Source organism: Electrophorus electricus, chromosome 9 (genome assembly GCF_041902795.1).
Source record: "Electrophorus electricus isolate QZ-2024a chromosome 9, ASM4190279v1, whole genome shotgun sequence".
NCBI lineage: Eukaryota > Metazoa > Chordata > Actinopteri > Gymnotiformes > Gymnotidae > Electrophorus > Electrophorus electricus.
Genome location: NC_137505.1, coordinates 23,674,585 through 23,692,530, shown reverse-complemented (window position 1 = coordinate 23,692,530; position 17,946 = coordinate 23,674,585). Strand labels below are relative to the sequence as shown.

The 17,946-nt window shown below is 39.9% G+C and overlaps 2 protein-coding genes across 9 annotated transcripts; both read right to left on the bottom strand.

Annotated features, from left to right (window-relative positions):
- Window positions 1-60: 60 nt before the first annotated feature.
- Window positions 61-9,389, bottom strand: ccnt2a (cyclin T2a). Of its 6 annotated transcripts, XM_027010047.3 has the most exons (10): window positions 9,219-9,389; window positions 8,137-8,218; window positions 7,868-7,996; window positions 7,450-7,510; window positions 6,992-7,054; window positions 6,703-6,748; window positions 3,670-3,833; window positions 3,071-3,141; window positions 1,884-2,967; window positions 61-1,785 (listed from the first exon to the last, which is right to left on the bottom strand). In XM_027010047.3, the coding sequence occupies exons 1-10, from the start codon at window positions 9,374-9,376 to the stop codon at window positions 1,718-1,720; spliced, it is 1,926 nt and encodes a 641-aa protein (XP_026865848.2). In that variant the 5' UTR covers window positions 9,377-9,389; the 3' UTR covers window positions 61-1,717. The 6 variants fall into 6 exon arrangements, 5 of the variants coding, with proteins under 5 accessions (XP_026865848.2, XP_026865847.2, XP_081576730.1 ...); XM_027010046.3 differs by having other exon boundaries at window positions 61-2,967; XM_081720604.1 differs by lacking the exon at window positions 6,992-7,054 and having other exon boundaries at window positions 61-2,967.
- A 497-nt stretch (window positions 9,390-9,886) lies between these two features.
- On the bottom strand, window positions 9,887-17,471 carry acmsd (aminocarboxymuconate semialdehyde decarboxylase). Of its 3 annotated transcripts, XM_081720725.1 has the most exons (11): window positions 17,296-17,471; window positions 16,059-16,103; window positions 14,375-14,471; window positions 14,208-14,257; window positions 13,874-14,110; window positions 13,287-13,380; window positions 12,788-12,883; window positions 12,516-12,688; window positions 12,238-12,336; window positions 12,023-12,089; window positions 9,887-10,135 (listed from the first exon to the last, which is right to left on the bottom strand). In XM_081720725.1, the coding sequence occupies exons 1-10, from the start codon at window positions 17,350-17,352 to the stop codon at window positions 12,027-12,029; spliced, it is 1,011 nt and encodes a 336-aa protein (XP_081576851.1). In that variant the 5' UTR covers window positions 17,353-17,471; the 3' UTR covers window positions 9,887-10,135; window positions 12,023-12,026. The 3 variants fall into 3 exon arrangements, with proteins under 3 accessions (XP_081576851.1, XP_081576852.1, XP_026865852.2); XM_081720726.1 differs by lacking the exons at window positions 9,887-10,135; window positions 17,296-17,471 and adding an exon at window positions 16,366-16,420 and having other exon boundaries at window positions 10,916-12,089; XM_027010051.3 differs by lacking the exon at window positions 9,887-10,135 and having other exon boundaries at window positions 11,744-12,089.
- Window positions 17,472-17,946: the final 475 nt, after the last annotated feature.

Below are 17,946 nucleotides of genomic sequence, written 5' to 3'. Positions count from 1 at the left end.
ATTCTAACACTGAGTAAGACAGGAAAACAACAGTCAGTAACAAGACAGACAAAAGGTAGGTCAAGGTACTGGAAACCATGGGATTTATTGTTAGAATCTAAATTAAACTTGGAAGGGGCAAAAAAATCTAGTTTGCAGATTTGCACGTGCCTTCCTTGAACAACTGTATGCGTGTCCAAGAAAATGAGTCAGAACAGAATGTTGGCCATCATTTAGCTCAAACTGGAAAATCCAACATAGAAAAATTAAGAACCAAACATGTAAAAGTGAGACAGCCAATATCTACTTTTTTCCTTGACACCACAAATCTGTGTTAGACCATCTGCTTCCAACACTGAAGGAAAAAATGTAGTCACAATCAGTAATGATCGAACATTTTTGATTTACAACTTTGTAGATGTAGGCTACAGCATCAAGCCAAGAAAAGTTTTAAATGCACTTCACAGCAAAGGTTATGTAAACTTCAAAGTACTAGACTTTTTTTTTTCCTTTTTTGAGGCACAGCCTTTGGCATCCAGCTTAAGGTCGTCTTCAAGGTCTTAAAAAAAACAAAAACAAACAAACCCCAAAACAAAAATAATGAAACTTATGATAATAAACAATAATAAAGTACAAAGTGCATGGCCTCTGACAACATGCCAGGTGACATGGGGACAGGACTACCCCAGATGAAGGGGGATGGCGTCCTCTCCTGGCAGCCATGCAGAATTCAGGCTCTGAAACATTACTGGAATGCTGCAGTTAGAATCCCCATTGATTCTTGTAGCGATTCACAAATGTTACCCCACCCAAATATATATATATATATATATATATATATTAATTAGAGAGAGAGAGAGAGAGAGAGAGAGAGAGAGAGAGAGAGTAATACAAGCAGCTCCAAACCTGAGTATTTATGGTATAGCTTTTAACATACAAAAATGTATGTACATTTATCTCCACTTTCTGTAAACAGCATTCTTTCATCCCTTTGATAGTTGAAACATGCACATCATCCATACGCAAGCGTGTTCAGAACTACATATCTAAAAATCTCCCCATCCGCACCTCACTAATGACCACATCCAAACAAAATGAAAGGGTATGTATCAGATTTGAAGCATTTCTTCAGTGTCTTACAGTTTAAGTAAATATCACTTAAATTACAAAGAAGGGAAAACAAAAGAAATTGCACATGTCATGCCATACAGCATTCATAATACTTTTAGCTTGTGGAGAATTAAAGATTCTTATTTGCACTAGGATAGCCACATCTCTCTCTCTCACACACACACACACACACACACACACACACACACACACACACACACACACACACACACACACACACACACACACACACACACACACACACACACACACACACACACACACACAATCCATTTGGAAATATGGAGGACTAAGCAGCAATTTTACACATACAGAAATGGGCAGGACTGAACTGAACTGCCAAGAGATCAGAAGATCGGGAAGCATTTTATTATTGTTTTTTCGTGTCCTCTTAATCTCTCGCTCACATTCATTTTTTTTCCTTCTTTGTGAGGATGAGACCCAAGAATTCTTTTATTTATTGATTTACGTTTTGCTTCTCTCCCATTTTCTTGTCTGTAGGTTCTATAAGTTTATTCCTTGGGCACTTAACAGCGAATCAAGCATATCAAAAGAGTCTTTGTAGTCTGTGCGCAGGCCAATAGTACCAGGGGTCCAAGCGGCCTCCTCAGGCCCGCGACTCCCCACTGGCCTCCTGCCCAGTCTCGCCAGGGTGCTGAGCTGTCCGAAGCCCACCTGGTGTGTGACAGGGGGAGGAGAGGGGAAGGGAGGATTAAGATCAGAGCTGGGAGACGACACACACTGCTGTACAGAGGAACAATGAGAGGGACTACCTGCACTGTTCCGGGAGCTTTTGCTCTTTTTCGAGTGGTGGTTATGACCCGAGTCGCCGTGTGTCCTCTTGCGTGATGATCCAGATGGCCCCTCTCCACTGAGGCCTGGTGGGCTGCGGAGGGCAGCGGCGGGCGAGGGCGCTTCAGGTGCGCTGCGCCCGTTGCCACCGTGTGCGTGGAAGTGTCGGTGGGCTGAGTGGTCCCTGTGCCGCTCCTTGCTCAGCGGCAGACTCGGACGCTTGCTCTTGCCACCGCTCTCATCGGATGAGCCATGTCGCTCGGAGGACACCTTGATCTTCATCTTCAGCTCCTCTCTACTGGATGAACCTTTCTCGCCTGGGGCGGGGATGGGGAGGCGGAGTTTTAACGAGCTCCCCTTGTCCCGCTTTTCCCCCTGGGGCTTGTCCTGGGCCAGCAGGGGTAGCTTCACCTTAAGAGGAGAGGCGGTGGAGGAGGGTCCGGCACTGCTGGAGCCCTGCTGCCCATAAGTGTGGGCCTGGGGGTGCTTGCGATGCTCAGCCTGTGCAGAGCCTGCATGCATGTCGAGGGCGTCTGTGCCCTGCTGCTGCTGCTCCTGTCTGCGCTTCTGTGCTGCCAGCTCTGCTGCATGCTTCTCCTTGTACCTCTCCAGTGACATCTTCTGGGTGGGAGGTGCAGATGCAGGCGTAGGCGGCGGTAGACAGGAGGGAGCCGTGTGCTTCCCACCGCTGTTACCTTTCTGTTCATGTTTGACCGGATTGAACTCGATGCCTCTGTCCGGCCGAAGTGCATGCAGCGAGGGCAGCTGCTTGGAGGAGTACGGGTCCAAGCGCTGCCCTTGATCCTGGGGCCAGTCACCGGGGCCACTGAGGGCATAGGAGGTGCCCTGCAAATTGGCTACGGAGTCAAGGCAAAGGGAGCCACCCAGGTTGCCAGGCAGGGTGACTGGGAATGACGCAGAGGCTTTGAGGAAGGTGGCGTTGGCAGACATGCCAGGAATGGCGTCCATCATGGACTGGTCATGGATTATGGCCGAAGGGCACCCCAAGGAGCTGTTATCCGATGGCTGACCATCACCTTTTGGTTTCTTGGCGGCTTGCGTTGCCTAGCAACAGCCAAAACACAGGTTTAAATTAAAAAGGAAAACTTTTATAAAAACACCCCCACGCCATATAGGAAGAATGTGCACGTTTGTGCTATGACAATACCCTCCAATTCCGAATCCTCTTCAATCTACTAGGTGTCTTTTCCAAAATCTGAAGAAACTCATGTGTCAGTTCTACAAGAATAAAACAACACCGTGATAATACTTTACTACATTTTGAAAATGTACATATATGTATGTAAAGTACACAAAGCTCCCAGACAAGACATTTCAGACAGCTAATGAAGGGCCTTTCATACCTTATTGCAATTAATATTGCTATGTGACAGAAGCTTTGCAACAAGCACAGTGGTGAATGCTTGATGTGACATGGTTACATCACTAGCTTGCATTTTTGAAACCGCAATTTTAACTATAAATAGATAGCATGAAATAGCATTATTCTAACCAGCCTGGGAAATCTCATAGGCAAGGTGTGGGATTATTTAGGATGGTGATAGCAAAGTTGGTTGGCAGGCTCATCTGCAGACTGTGTCTTGCTGTCATACCAGCACTGCACGAGAGTTATAGACTTGCACTGCGCAGTGCTAACAAACAGACCACAGGTACCCAACACAAGTGTGCAGAACTGCAGCATCAGTAAAGGCTGCACTCAAAGCACCACCAGTAGGTCTTATGGTTACTATAGAGAACACAACTCACCATCCAGCAGCTCGAGGGTGACTGAGCTATCCACATACTCCCACCAGTGTTTGCCATCGGTGGACACAGGGATCTCCCAGTTTGACCATTTGCATGCCAGGTGGATGCAGACGCAGGCGATGACGGTGGGCTTGTACTGCAGACAGAAGGTGGTGAGGTGGAGACTGTGTGGAAAGAAGAGGGGGGACAAAGAAAGGGCGGGCCATCATGAGCCAACGAGAACACATGGCCACAGCAACACATTTCCACATACTGTAGCACCAGATGCTCTACAGAGCCAACACAGACACTGCTCGGCTGGCAGGAGCCACTTTACGGCTTACTCGTGCTGAGATGCATGTGACTATGCTTTCTGACCAAACTAACGTCACATGACCAGAATCAATTTTACACTGATCAATTTAATAGTATACATCCAATACTGATTCAAAAGAGGAATGAGCAACTAAGCTCCAGCGGGTTACTGAAAACTGCCATCTGGGATTAGCTGGAGAAATACACAAAACCATAGGTGGATAACCAGTTTGGTCATTTCAACAGTACACAAGGAAAGTAACAGGTTTGTAATATAAAAATCAAGTCTATATAAGACAGTATAAAATACAGTCAAACACTACAATGCTCTATAAAATTTCCCAGTGTCATGCAATTAACACCCTGAAAGTGACAAAAGATCATAGGTTAGGACACTAGGTGGTATGGAGAGCATACAGTTACCATCCATATATTTACCACAAATCATAAATTGAACAAGTTAATTTCCATGAAGTTAGTATGCTTCTTATAAAATGTAATAATCCAAATACAAATGGTTCATTGTTGTTTCTCTTTGTATCAGCATATTTAAATGTAAAAAAACCCCCCATATATTTCTTAACTCACCAAATACAACAGAGGGCTGAAATGCTGCCCAAAAATGCAACTAAATACTGAAAACAATACAGAAACATGGTAGAAGCTGGATGGTAACCTTGTGCCCTATAACATTAATGTTTGGATAAGGGACTACAGAAACTCTCAAATGTTTTCACAAAAACCTTTTGCGTGTTCCCAAAAAAACACTTGTAATTTTCCCCAAAAACTAAAAATTGAGGAACACTGTAAAAGCCCCAGGATTATACAGTCTGATTACAAAAATCACAGGTCTAAACCTGATTTTTAAATTTTAAATTCAATCTTTACTTAAAATGGTGTATGTCACAGTGGGACCTTTTGTACTGGTGTTGGCAGTGAGTCTGGCTGTATGAAGCTGTTCATGGCTACTCAATTCACAGTGGCACGAGCAATGATCCAAAGGTCTTCAGATTAAACCATTTTAATCAGACCTTTGTTCCAACAAAAGGAATTTTGGATGGGAATGTGTGTATAATTAATAATGGTACAATCAGGTGGGGGGGGGGGGGACACTTATTACTGATAAGAACATGCCAATGTCAACAAGTCTCGCATCCAAACATTGATTTGCCTAGAAACCGCACGATGTCCACAACTAAATGTAGCCTAATATGAGGGCCATCCTGAACAAAAAAAAAAACAAGTTTCCTGTGAAACAGAGGAAACACTATGACTAACCCTTTGAGGACCTTTTCACTTTAGCAGGGGACCCCCAGGATACTTTATTATATTAATTTAGTATGTTTGTAGTGATAGAACTATATCTAAATCCAATTGTAATTGCATATGTATTACTAACTTTTCAATTATTTATATTCCATGACTTGTAAAAAAGAGGTCCTTAAAAGGTTCAAAATCTACCCTCAACTGACTAATGATATTTAATGTTTTTTGGAAAACAGACTGTATATAAAATATCAATTTCATATCATTTTACATATATATATATATATATATATATATATACATACATATATACATATATATATATATATATATATATATATACATACATATATATATACATACATATATATATATATATATATATATATATATATATATACATACATATATACATACATATATACATACATATATACATATATATATATATATATATATATACATATATACATACATATATATATATATATATATATATATATATATATATATATATATACATATATATATATATATATACATATACATATATATATATATACATACATATATATATATATATATATATATATATATATATATATATATATATATATATATACATACATATATATATATATATATATATATATATATATACATATATATATACATACATATATACATATATACATATATATATACATACATATATACATACATATATACATACATATATACATATATACATATATATATACATACATATATACATACATATATACATATATATATATATATATACATACATATATACATATATATATACATACATACATATATACATATATATATACATACATATATATATACATATATACATATATACATATATATATACATATATATATATACATACATATATACATATATATATACATACATATATATATACATATACACATATATACACATATATATATACATATACACACATATATATATACATATACACATATATATATATATATATATATATATAAAAAAATTAATTAATATTAAAAAAAACCAAAAAGGGGTCTAGACACTTACCTTGAGGACGTCTATGTAATGTTTACATCTGTGTAATCTTTAGCTGCTATTCAGGCTACCAAAGTGTCTTTTTTAGACAAATGCACTTCTGTAACCAAGCAAACGTGAGGTTCAAGAGCACCACTACACTTCGCATTGTGCATTCAACCCCTCTGCGCCAGCACTGATCCCTCGTACAATACACCGCACCGCGACCGGGGCCGGTACCGCCGAAGCCCCGCTCCCCTGGCCCGGCCCTGGATTGGGGTGGGGCATGGAGAGGGAGAGGCGTCCCAGGAGCCACCGGCGCGAAGAGGGCACTGGGCACCATGAGGGGAACCTGCAGTAAAGGAAGCTATAGTGTGCAGTCACAGTGCAACAAATGAGGTTCAGGATAACAACCTGTTGGTAGCCATGAAATAGGAAGTCTGTGCCAGATCCTTGCTTGCTGTGGAGGGACAGTTGGGGGGGGAAAGAGAGAAAGAAGAATGAATTAGGTTTTAAAATGAAGACTTCAATGAATGCTGAGTAGTTTTATACAGGGGTGACCTCTCCTTGTATTATACTTCATTCTTAGCCATAGCACAAATATCAACGGTTTGTCACACAAACATAGCCTGCATTCTTATATCTACCATTATTGGGATGGTGTAGAGACTGTAAAAAAGGGGTTAATGAATGAAGTCTCTACCTCGCACTAGCTGGGAACATTTCACAACATCAGTATGAGGATGCTCAATAGTTATTTCAAAGCCTGTAACAGAAAGTACATTAGCATCATATACATGGTTCCCAGTGAATGCAATACAATACTTGCTAGGGCCTCAGACAACAGAGAGAATTAAAACACCTAAAGAATACGCTCCGAAATCTAAGGCTAAGGAATAGTAGTATACTCAATAGCCTTACAGTAGAATTTTCTGAAAGCTCAAAAGATTAGACTGGGATCTGCATCATCATTTCCTCCTGCTCATGAGGACATAAGTTATTGACCATGCACCCATGACAGTCTGAACACAGATGGTTCAATCCAATGCTCTGAGTGTGGGGTTTAGCATCTTAAAGAGCTCACAAAGCTCTCACTCTTCAGATGGTAGTGGTGGTTTTTTTTCCATCATACTTCAGACCCTGTGACAGATTTACACTTACCTAAAGTCTGTAGCACTATGGTTTCAAGTATCACCAGCTCTTGGGCTTGCTGGAGGTACGCCTAAAGTTCAATAGACAATCATTACATGATCATTGTAATGTGTCTTTCCTGTAACCGACAGTGCCACTGACTGCTCCGTTCATGGGCCAAAAGCTTTGGCATCAGCAATTAAGTATGGTTGACATATACAAATGCTAGTTTTAGTGTTTAGTTTTTATTTATACCCCACTGTCTTTCTACTAATTCAACAATAATTTTGCTTTTTAGTGCATTGCACAGCTCTCTGTATTTTGAGCTTTGGTTGCCATGAGGACTACCATTACACAAAGTGAGTTACTATTTGAGTGTATGTGGAAAATGTTTTAAAATATGTGATGAGGGGAAAAAAGTACAATACCCAGAATTACCCAGACTTACATTACTCTTTGTATCTAATGGAGGCTCTTGAGGGTTTAGACAGGCATGTGCCACTTTAATGACATGTTCAAGTTTTCGTGGTTGCTCCTCAACTTTTGCAGCCAGGAATAATGTAGTTGGAGAGATGATCTTGTGTAAAGAAGAAGGGGGGGAAAAAGGAAAAAGATGGACAGTTTATATCACCTAACACAAGGTAATCAGTCGGAATGTGAGAAGCTATGGGGAAATGATTGCAGGGAATTTAAGCAGTTTAGATTTGCAATACTTACATTTCTGTGAAATTTGGTGAATGAGTGGTACATATAAAATCTGTGCATGTAAACAATTGCAGTATTTATCGTGAGTTGAGAGCTGGGACAAGAGTTAAGGATCTTGCATTCAGATGATTAAAGAGACATTTTTTCTTTGACTAAAGCTGGCTAACTGTGTAAAGCAGATTAGCAAAACACACAAATGTAAAATAGTTAACAACTGAAATGCTAGCTTGCTAGTTAATATTAGAGCACGCTTTAAAATACTCATTAACTAGCACACCAGCAACGTCTCATGTTTGTCTTATTCTTAAATCGTTATTTCATTAGGAATGAATTTACTTTCACTTTCGCAAATTAGCGTTGCCTAATCTAGTTAACATGCGTGAGCACGAATCTGTTTCCCAAAAAGGGTAAATGTGGCTAACGCTTAGTCAGCTGCTTACCTGGGGTTACCTAACTTCAACCACAATTTGCTATGACATTATTTCTGTTGCCGATGTGCACGACCAGTTCAAGTGTGGTCGAATACTGTTACTATACACCCTGGTGGCAAAACACATAAGATAGATAGCAGTAAGTATTAATTAAGTATATACCATGAAAGCCCTGTGCGTGGAAATTATACGAACAGTCAAAGAAAGGGAGCCAGCTAACCTAAGAGACTAGCCCAGCAGTCTGTTACAAAAGCTCTGACGAATTAGATGTCCACCAACTAACACAGGCCGACATTAGCTACGCCACTAAAGCCAATAGTTGTTACAAGTCAAAATCTAGCCACAAACCCCGCTGTTTTAACATCCGAGCAAGGCTGGAAATTGGCGGCTAGGTTATCCAATTACTAGCACAGTTAGGGAGGTTGTGTAGCTGGTTAGGTACCAATGACTAAAACTGCAGCCAACGTGTTTATCAGGAGTCTCCAGCAGGGTAAATGGCCACAGCACAATCGCATGCGCAGCGCCGAGACCACATTTATAAAGCAGACATTTATAAAGCAGACGTGACTAGCTAAGCAGACATACGCGAGAGAAACTGTGGCCTACAGCACCGCCATGTCTGTCCATCCTCCATCGACTAGCCACTGGCTTCTGGAAGGATACACGTTCAGCCTCTGTCCCATGTCCTGAATGAGATTTGCAGCCTGTTGTCGATAAGACAACTCCCTGTCCGGCTCTACTCCGCATCGGCGTGACGGCGTCGTTTCCAGCTGCTCCCGGGTAAAAAACCACTTCATCGACGATCCCCGGTGCGCCGCCATTGCACTCCAGCAGTCGTCCAGAAACGCAATGAACGTAATGTCGTAAGCACGCACAGATGGACGCGTTTGCTTATACGTCATCCGGTGAGCGATGTCCGAGAAGGGAACTGTAGTTTTTTTCACTGAGATTCGCGATAGCAGATGGTATAAAATATTTATTTCTCTCTCTTCTATTTACTTTACACCGTTTTAAATAGCTGCCATGGAAAGACCTTTGAATGTATGGATATTTAATACTTACCATTTAGGTGTATCACAATCCACAGTTCAGAAAAACAAAATACAGACCACTACACGGGAAAAAACAAATAGGCGATTTGATAAACTAGCCTAGTTTCTAAAGACACAAATGCTCAAGCTGGAACTGCAATATTACTTTTGCTATCAGGTAAAATGGATACATAGTGCTGTCAACCTCCCCTACTGATTAAATGGAAGATACTGATTGGAGTGTGTTTGAGAATGCAATCAGCAACCTGAATGATCACACGGATATTGTGACATCTATTATCAGTTTCCATGAGGACAGTTTTATTCACACAAGCACTCAGACAAAATACAATAATGACAAGCCCTGGTTTCATGGAAACTCAAACACCTTCATCTGGCCAAAGAAAGGGTATACAGATGTAGGACAGAGCCATAGACAATCAGGCATGGAACACTTTAAATTAAGAAACAGAAACAGCCAATGAACAGGAGGTACTCCAGTAAGATGAGCAGTAAGCAGTCAGACAAGGACCAATCAACTGGAGAAACCTGAAATACATCACCAGCTGCATTAAGCCATGCTCCCAGACAATGGGTAATCATCAACTGCCTGATGAGCTTAATTCCTTATTCAAACCACAGCAGAGCCATTAGCACCTCTTCCCCCAACTCTGACTGCCATCCAGTCAGCCACTCATCCTACTCTGAAGATTTATGAAGAGCATCTGTGTGGACTCTTCCGGAGACAGTAGGTTAGGAAGGCATCAGATGTGATTCACCTTCCTGACTGACCAACATGCACCTATCTTCACATAGATCTTCAACAGATCATCGGAGCTGTGTGAGTACCTGTCTGTTTCCCATGCCCAAAAATAACAACCTTTAAAGGAACTAAATTACTTTAGACCCATCCCCTCTGTGGTCATGAAATCCTTTGAGATATTAGTATTAGCACACCTGAAGGACAATAAAACCCCACGTTGAACGCATTTCCATTTGCATATTGGGCCAAAAGGTTCATGTTTGATGGAGTGAACATGAGAAAGAGATATATATATACAGTAGAACAGAGGTACAGAATACCACTGCTGACTGCCACACCATCAACGCCAGCGATGGGTGTGGACTAGGATACTGCCAGGCAGCTCAAACCTAGACAGGAAACACCCAAGGACCTATGCGAGAGTTCTGTTCTTGGACTACAGCTCAGCATTCAATGCCATCATCCTATAACTGCTCCAAAATAAACTCACCCAACTCAGCGTGTCTGAGAAAATTACTCAGACAGTTAGTACTGCCCCCCCCCCCCCCCCCAAGGATGTGCTTTCCCGAGTGCTCTACTCCTTACACTAATAACTGCTCATCCATGACATTACAGTCATTAATCTCATCCAAGATGGTGATGGATCTGCTTACAGAAGTGTGGTTGAACTCTGGAGCAGTTACAGCAACCTGGACCTGAATGTGAACAAAAGATGATGGGCTCAGTGGTTAAGGTGCTTGATTTGTAATCAGAAGGTTGCTGATTCAAGCCCCACCAATGCCAAGTTGTCACTATTGTTCTCTTGAGCAATGCCATTAATCCTCAATTGCTGAAGTGGTACTTGATCATAATTGTAAACTACTTTGGATAAAAGCTTCATCTTAATTTACATAAATGTAGGTTATTCATTAGAAAAGTGTGTGTGATGGAAAGTACTTCAAGTCTACAAATACAAGAGATTTGAAGTTAGACACCATCACAAAGAAAGCCCAGTAAAGGATATACTTCCTGTGTTAGCTGAAGAAATTCAACCACCTCAGCAGCTGGTTCTACACAGCCATCACTGAGTCTGTCATCACCTCCTCCATCACAATGACATACACCCTGCTCCGCCAAACATGGCATACACAGACTACAGCTCATCATCAGGGCTGCAGAAACTGGTGCACCATGATTGATCCAGAACCAGGAAGCGTGCAGAGAAAATAATTATGTCAACCATTACCTTGTCTATCACCTGTTCCAGCTAAGCCCAACACTTCAGCTCCTTACCTCTTGCCATCACACTCATAAACAATTACAGCACATAAACACTACTGTTCTACCTCACACACATATACTGAACAGATATATTTTATTTTATTGTATTCTATTTTTATTCTATTCATTGCATTGCTCCCTGACCCTAACCCTACCCTGTACTCAAATACGTTTTATTCAACAAATGTATAATGTAAATGTTATGTAAATGTGTACATGAAAGGGTGTGTGTGTGGACATGTGGATGTGTTAAAGACATGAGCTGATTTTTTTTTTTAATATGCAACATCTTTTCAAAAACACATGTTCATAAAGTTATTTAATTGAAAGGGTAAAAGTAGTAAAATCCCACTTTTGTTTTTTTGTTCTGACCACATGTAATTTTTACATGAAATAGGCAACAGATTTTCTACCATGTCACTCAAACTGTTCCCTCTGAAGGCCTAAAAATTCAAGAGCGTTTCTTGCCAGGAGTTTATCCTGGAAAAGAGGGGGGAAAACACAGTTTAGCAACACAAAACCTGGAGCATTACAATCCAAGTATATAGCAAGCATTTTGATATTTGGTCCATTGAAGGCTTCATATGGGTTTTCTAATAATTTCTATGAGCCTCATGATTGAAGTTACCTTTAGCATGTCATCAAATGTATCCATTGACTCTATCAATGTCCCTGGCTCCAGCTCTCCCAGTGGAAATGGGTAGTCTGTTCCCAACATCACCTTATCCTGTAGTAGTAGAGGACAGAGTGCATGTTGTAACAACAGACTGGCTTTCCTTTACTATTGCATGATATGTTAGAAAATAATTTTCCCTCTTAATATGCATGCATTGCAAAGAAAGGTGAAGTTAAATATTAGCCAAAAGTCAGATGATAAATAAAATATCTATAAAAAACCAATCCTACCTTTCCTATTACATCAATGAGTAACTGAAGTGCAAGGGGGTCATGGACCAGAGAATCCGTGTAAAAGGATCCTATATATTTACGTGGGTTATTCTTGTTGTCTGTAGCACACAGGTCTGGCCGCACCTTAAAACCATGCTCAATTCGTCCAACTGTATAGGGAAAAGCACCTCCTTAAATAGAATAATATGAAATGGTTTAATTCATATAGCAGTTATTACCACCAAAGTCCATTTTGGAGTAAGCATGTTTTTTCTTGTTTCATAACATACCTCCATGGGCAAAGCAGACCTTTAGCTTTGGATATCTCTCAAAAATACCCCCAAAGCTCATAGAACATATTGCCATTGTAGTTTCTGAGGGCATACCTATAGGTAATTAAAAAAAACAGACCAATCCAGGAGCGATGGACTTTTGACACTATAATGACTATAATTCAAAAATGAATAACTTCGGATCATTGGATAATCTTGTAGTATATATGAATGTATTATTGACAGATATTTTACTGAGGGATGAGTTTCTTAAGTAATTATTGCCACTTTCAATTTGATCACTCCTTCGAACAGGTAAGATGACCTCAGTACTTCAGCTGAGTTTCTGAACTAGCAAGGAAACAATTCTGCTCTCTCTTCTTTAGACTGAAATTAGAATAAATTTGCTTCAAAACATCAGTTCTTGGAAACATGTTGTATTCATTGAATTACATTGTATTGTCTTGTATTACCTTGTATTAGACTATTTTTGTTTCTTAATTAGTGAAATACTGACCAACGAGCCATGGCAACCAGTACTTGGCCATTCTGCCATCTGTTTGCATGTCCCATGGATGTACAAATATTGCACAATTTAATTCCTCAGCAGCCTGTATCACAGAACACAGAAACATTCTTTACAAATTAATCCTTACATTTCACCAGCAACAAGTATTAAAAGGTTACAGTAGCTGATGGTCAGTATCATTGTTCCTTGTTTTACTGCAGTGTCTCTCACTCTCAGTCCTGGGACTCAGACCCCATTCACTTTGCTTTTTAGCTAATTTCATTCAATAAGTCACATTCACCTCACTGGCCAATTGTGTATTATAATAAAAGTGTGATTTGAAATTAGGTGTAAAGTAATGCAAGAAAATGCGCAAAACAGTGCACCTCCTGCACTGGAACTGAGAACCACATATACACTGTCTGGGAAAAACCTGAAAAAACAATTCACAATTAACACCAGTTAATTGTATCTTTTCTAGATAGCTCCTCCCTGGCTAGAAGGTCTTTAGCTAGGCACCCTTTATAAAGATTGTATTCAATTACCAAAGGGACTTGAGCTCCAGCTCTCAGCCTTCATTCTAAACCTTGACTCACAGCATAGAAAGGGTAGAGATCAGGCGTGTTCAGGTCCCATGCGTTCACGTGAGAGCCGATCTGCACTCCAGGGAAGCCTAGCTCCCTCACGCAGCGTCTCATTTCCTGCACAGCCAGCCCAGGAGCCTGCATGGGTAGTGTGCCCAGGCCCACAAAGCGCTTGGGGTGGCACCGAACGGTTGCTGCCAGGTCATCATTCAGCATCCTACACAGGTCCAGCGTGTCGGCAGGCTTGGCCTGTTCAGGCATGGACAGTGATTGCATGGGGCATGGTGGTTAATTTGTTTGGTCAGAGGTAGGTTGGCAATTAACTGAAGAGACAGGTGCCTCTTACCCAGTAGCTGAACATAACAGGAACTGTAGAAAGTGCTTGTACTGTTACACCTGACAGAAAGACAATTAACCAGCAAATCACTAATATTACCACCAGGCACTAATAAATTATTAGTAGCACTAGCCATGTAGGTTAATAATGTAATGCATTTAATAAAGAGCCTTTACCGTGCTTATCCATGTCCCGAATCCGGGCTTCTGCATCCCAACAGTTCTCCTGAATGACACGGAACACTTTCCCATCCTTCATCATTTTGGCCTCTCCCTAGAATACATATATTTATGGCATCATACATGTGACTGCACAGTTAACAGCATGGCAATTTATACCAAATCCCACATAGGGTTATAGCGAAACTGACTTCGGCCAAAAAACTGGAAATGACCAGAATTTATAACGTTTAGGCTGTACTTTGTACTTATAACCACCAGAGGGCAGTTGACGGCACCCTACTCGACTGTAGTATGTGAGTGGGATTTAATTTCCAATAACACGCTATAAAATTAGTTCGAAATAAACATATTTATGGGCATAACACTGTACTAGACGTGACACTAGAAGCATAATTATATAATTAAAGAAAGACTATAAGTTACCAATTGTAATATACCAGTATGTGTTAATACATGCAATTTCCTAACTATATTAACTGCTTTCTATTAACAACTACTACTAGGTTTTAAAACAATTAAATAAAAATAAATACATTTGTAATTACAGTGTAATTATGTGTAATTTGTGAAAGCCCCCCCCCCCATGCCAAGTAAACTGTGCTGACACTGAGCATATTATCTCCCATATGAAAGGTCTGCCTGCATTTCAGAAAGGAGAATCAGTCCAAATGGAGATGTATCAGTAATTTTGTTACAGATGATTCCCAATGTGTGTGTGTGTGTGTGTGTGTGTGTGTGTGTGTGTGTGTGTGTGTGTGTGTGTGGAGGTGGAATTCTAATGATGGGCCATTTAATGAAAAAGTGGTTTGGAATTCAGCTGTAACTTTACCAAATTTCTTCACTGACACATCTCCATTTGGATGGTTTTCTTTTCTGACTTGTGGACAGACCTTCCATGGCAGAGATGATTCTGTTTCACTTACTTATTATAAGATCAGATGGCGGAAATAGTATCTTTCTGAGCCAGTTTCCTGAATGGTGCTGTCTGCCAGCTACATGCTGACTGTGAGCCAAGAAAGCCCAGAAGCTCAGTGCAAAGGTTAGGCCATCATTTAGTGACATCTCAGAGATACGAGACAAGGCTAACATGATGTAGTTGCTCTACAGAGATGTCCAGTAGTGGCATAACAGAGTCTAAAAGCTTTCCCTCACATGACATAGAATCACCATGCATCTAATTACCCAGCCTTTCAAGAGGTGAGCAGGGAACTGCTAGGGTAAGGTGCACGTCAAACTGCAGAGTGCTTCACCCATTCAACATCTGAATGGGACATTCCTTCTCCAGAGCATTGTGGGTAAATGGATGACCTTTCTGTCCCTTTGTCTTGTGCCATCATCTGGCCCAGTGGCATTTGTGGCAGGCTAGCTGTCCTCTCTCAGATCCTACTTTTCCTGTGTAGCCCACACATTCTCCACAGGGACTCCTGTGTGCGTGTTCTATTAGGAAGCCACACTGGGCAGGGCCAAAACATTGCCAGTCCAACTGCACAGGGAGCCTTCCGTCTTTCCCTCCTGATCAGGAGATCAACTTACTGCAATATGTTGCATGTGTGTGTATGTGTGTGTGTGTGTGTGTGTGTGTGTGTGTGTGTGTGTGTGAGAATTAAGGATGAAAATAAAGTCTCTGGCAAAAAAATAAAAATAAAATTGTTGTGTGTTAGCTATTATGTTGACTTACTTTACAGTGGTGGTGCAGCTGGACAAACCCATCATATCCATACCTCTAGAAATGTACAAGAAGCAAGGACATCAATTAATGAGATTTACAGTAAGGAAAGCATATATGACTTTACATTTTAGGGTTATGTACATCGATTTTTTAAAACAAAACTGTCCACTCTGAGAGAGCTAAACAAATGTAGCCAAAAACAGGCAAGACACATCTTACATTAATGTATGAGAATAAAAATAACTCAGTCTTTGACTTGACTTTCACAATATTCAGAGTTTTGATATTTGCCAAATTCATAATTCAACACGCTTACATTCCATGCACGGATATCTGTATAAATCACATTAAAAGAGAATCTAATCCTATAGGACTGCATGCTAACAGAACCGTTACAGATTACGAATACAGAGTAAGTTCTCATATCCAAAGGTCACTAGTGATAAGATGGACCCAAAGGTAAGATTTCTTCATGACTATTTTTATTCAAAACCTATGTCTAAATACTAAAGAATTGATTCATGGTATATGGACTCAGTAAAAGTTTGGCATCTAAGGAATTTTTTCTTTAAAATTTACAGGCTTTTAGTAAATATACAAGCCAACATGATAGCACACTGGTCAGAACTGTGCTATTTATTTATTTATTCATACATATTTATACATATATTAATTTATATATACTCATTAAAATAATCATTTTATGGAGCCAATGGATCCAAAGATTCTGATTCTTGGGTAAGTTGCTCTCCTGGCTTTTAAAATAAACTGAGTGATTATCTCCACAACATACACATGTGGGGAATCATTACTATTAAGTCTGCTCTGTTAATGCAAGCAAAAGAAACCAAAGTCCTGATTAATATTTTACCAGAGCACAGATTTAGAAGCACATTTGAGTTTGTTTCCTAGTGAGTTTGGTCTTACTGTGTGTTACTGTAGGTCAATGTTCCATTGAATATTACTTGCTTATGATTTGTAAAAGAAAATGGAAATTGCCTATTTTGTATTTCATAACAAAATGTGAAGTGCAAGAATACAAATAAAAACGGCTGTATCCCTTTTAATTTTTGACTTTTGATTTTTCTGTCTTGTATGCCATGGTAGAATTTGCAGGCTTGTAAACATGCATGACACTAGATTTCATACAATAGCTAATTTAACCGTGCAAATAAGTACAGCTCACATTATTTAATGCCTTCCTTTATAATCTATTTACGGAATGTGGAGCTTTCCCGAACCCTACCTCTTTCAAATCTGGCCATTCCTTGGGCAAAATATGATTATGGATATCAATCTTCATTCTGAAGTAGTGGTACACAGCTGAAAACCTCTACAGTTTTTAGACCCTCTTTAGACCTAAATGCACCTATAAGAAGGAAAAGCAGTTGAGCCTAGTTAAATCATTCTCGCCTCCCTTGTCCTGACAGTGTCTAATAAAAGTTAACCTTCTTCCCATTTCTGTAGCCAGTCACGCTGACCAATCATGGAAAATAATGAGAACACCTCCCCATATCTTCTGGTGCCAAGGTTACAAGGTTTTGCATAAAACACGGTGCATAAAAACACTTGAATTGCAAAATAAGACCAGACATCTGTTCAAAAGTCATTAAAGAAATTAAAAATTCATAGAACCTTTGATTATCTAGTGATGATTATTGAAATGGTTAATTTCACAGCATAAGTATGTGAGCGCAAACACTGCCCCCTGTTGGTTATGTTATGCGATAGGGGAGCAGGTTCATTCATCAAAATTGGTTCCGATTTGCACTACTTAGTCTTATATTAGTATATTTGAATAATATACTGATATAAACATGAGATGCCCTTGCAGTGGTCTGTGCTGTGATTCGTGCTAGAATTTAACTTTGAAGGGTGAATGTTGCGCCGCTGCAAC

Excerpts from the sequence above, each read along its gene's own strand:
- acmsd (XM_081720725.1), bottom strand. The coding sequence starts at position 17,352 with ATGAAGATTGATATCCATAATCATATTTTGCCCAAGGAATGGCCAGAT. Across the intron at positions 12,884-13,286 it reads CTGGTTGCCATGGCTCGTTG|GTATGCCCTCAGAAACTACA; the intron begins GTCAGTATTTCA and ends AATTACCTATAG. Across the intron at positions 12,689-12,787 it reads GGTCTGCTTTGCCCATGGAG|GAGGTGCTTTTCCCTATACA; the intron begins GTATGTTATGAA and ends ATTCTATTTAAG.
- ccnt2a (XM_027010046.3), bottom strand. The coding sequence starts at position 9,376 with ATGGCGGCGCACCGGGGATCGTCGATGAAGTGGTTTTTTACCCGGGAG. Across the intron at positions 7,997-8,136 it reads TCACCAAATTTCACAGAAAT|ATCATCTCTCCAACTACATT; the intron begins GTAAGTATTGCA and ends TCTTTACACAAG. Across the intron at positions 2,968-3,070 it reads AGAGGATTCGGAATTGGAGG|GCAACGCAAGCCGCCAAGAA; the intron begins GTATTGTCATAG and ends GGCTGTTGCTAG.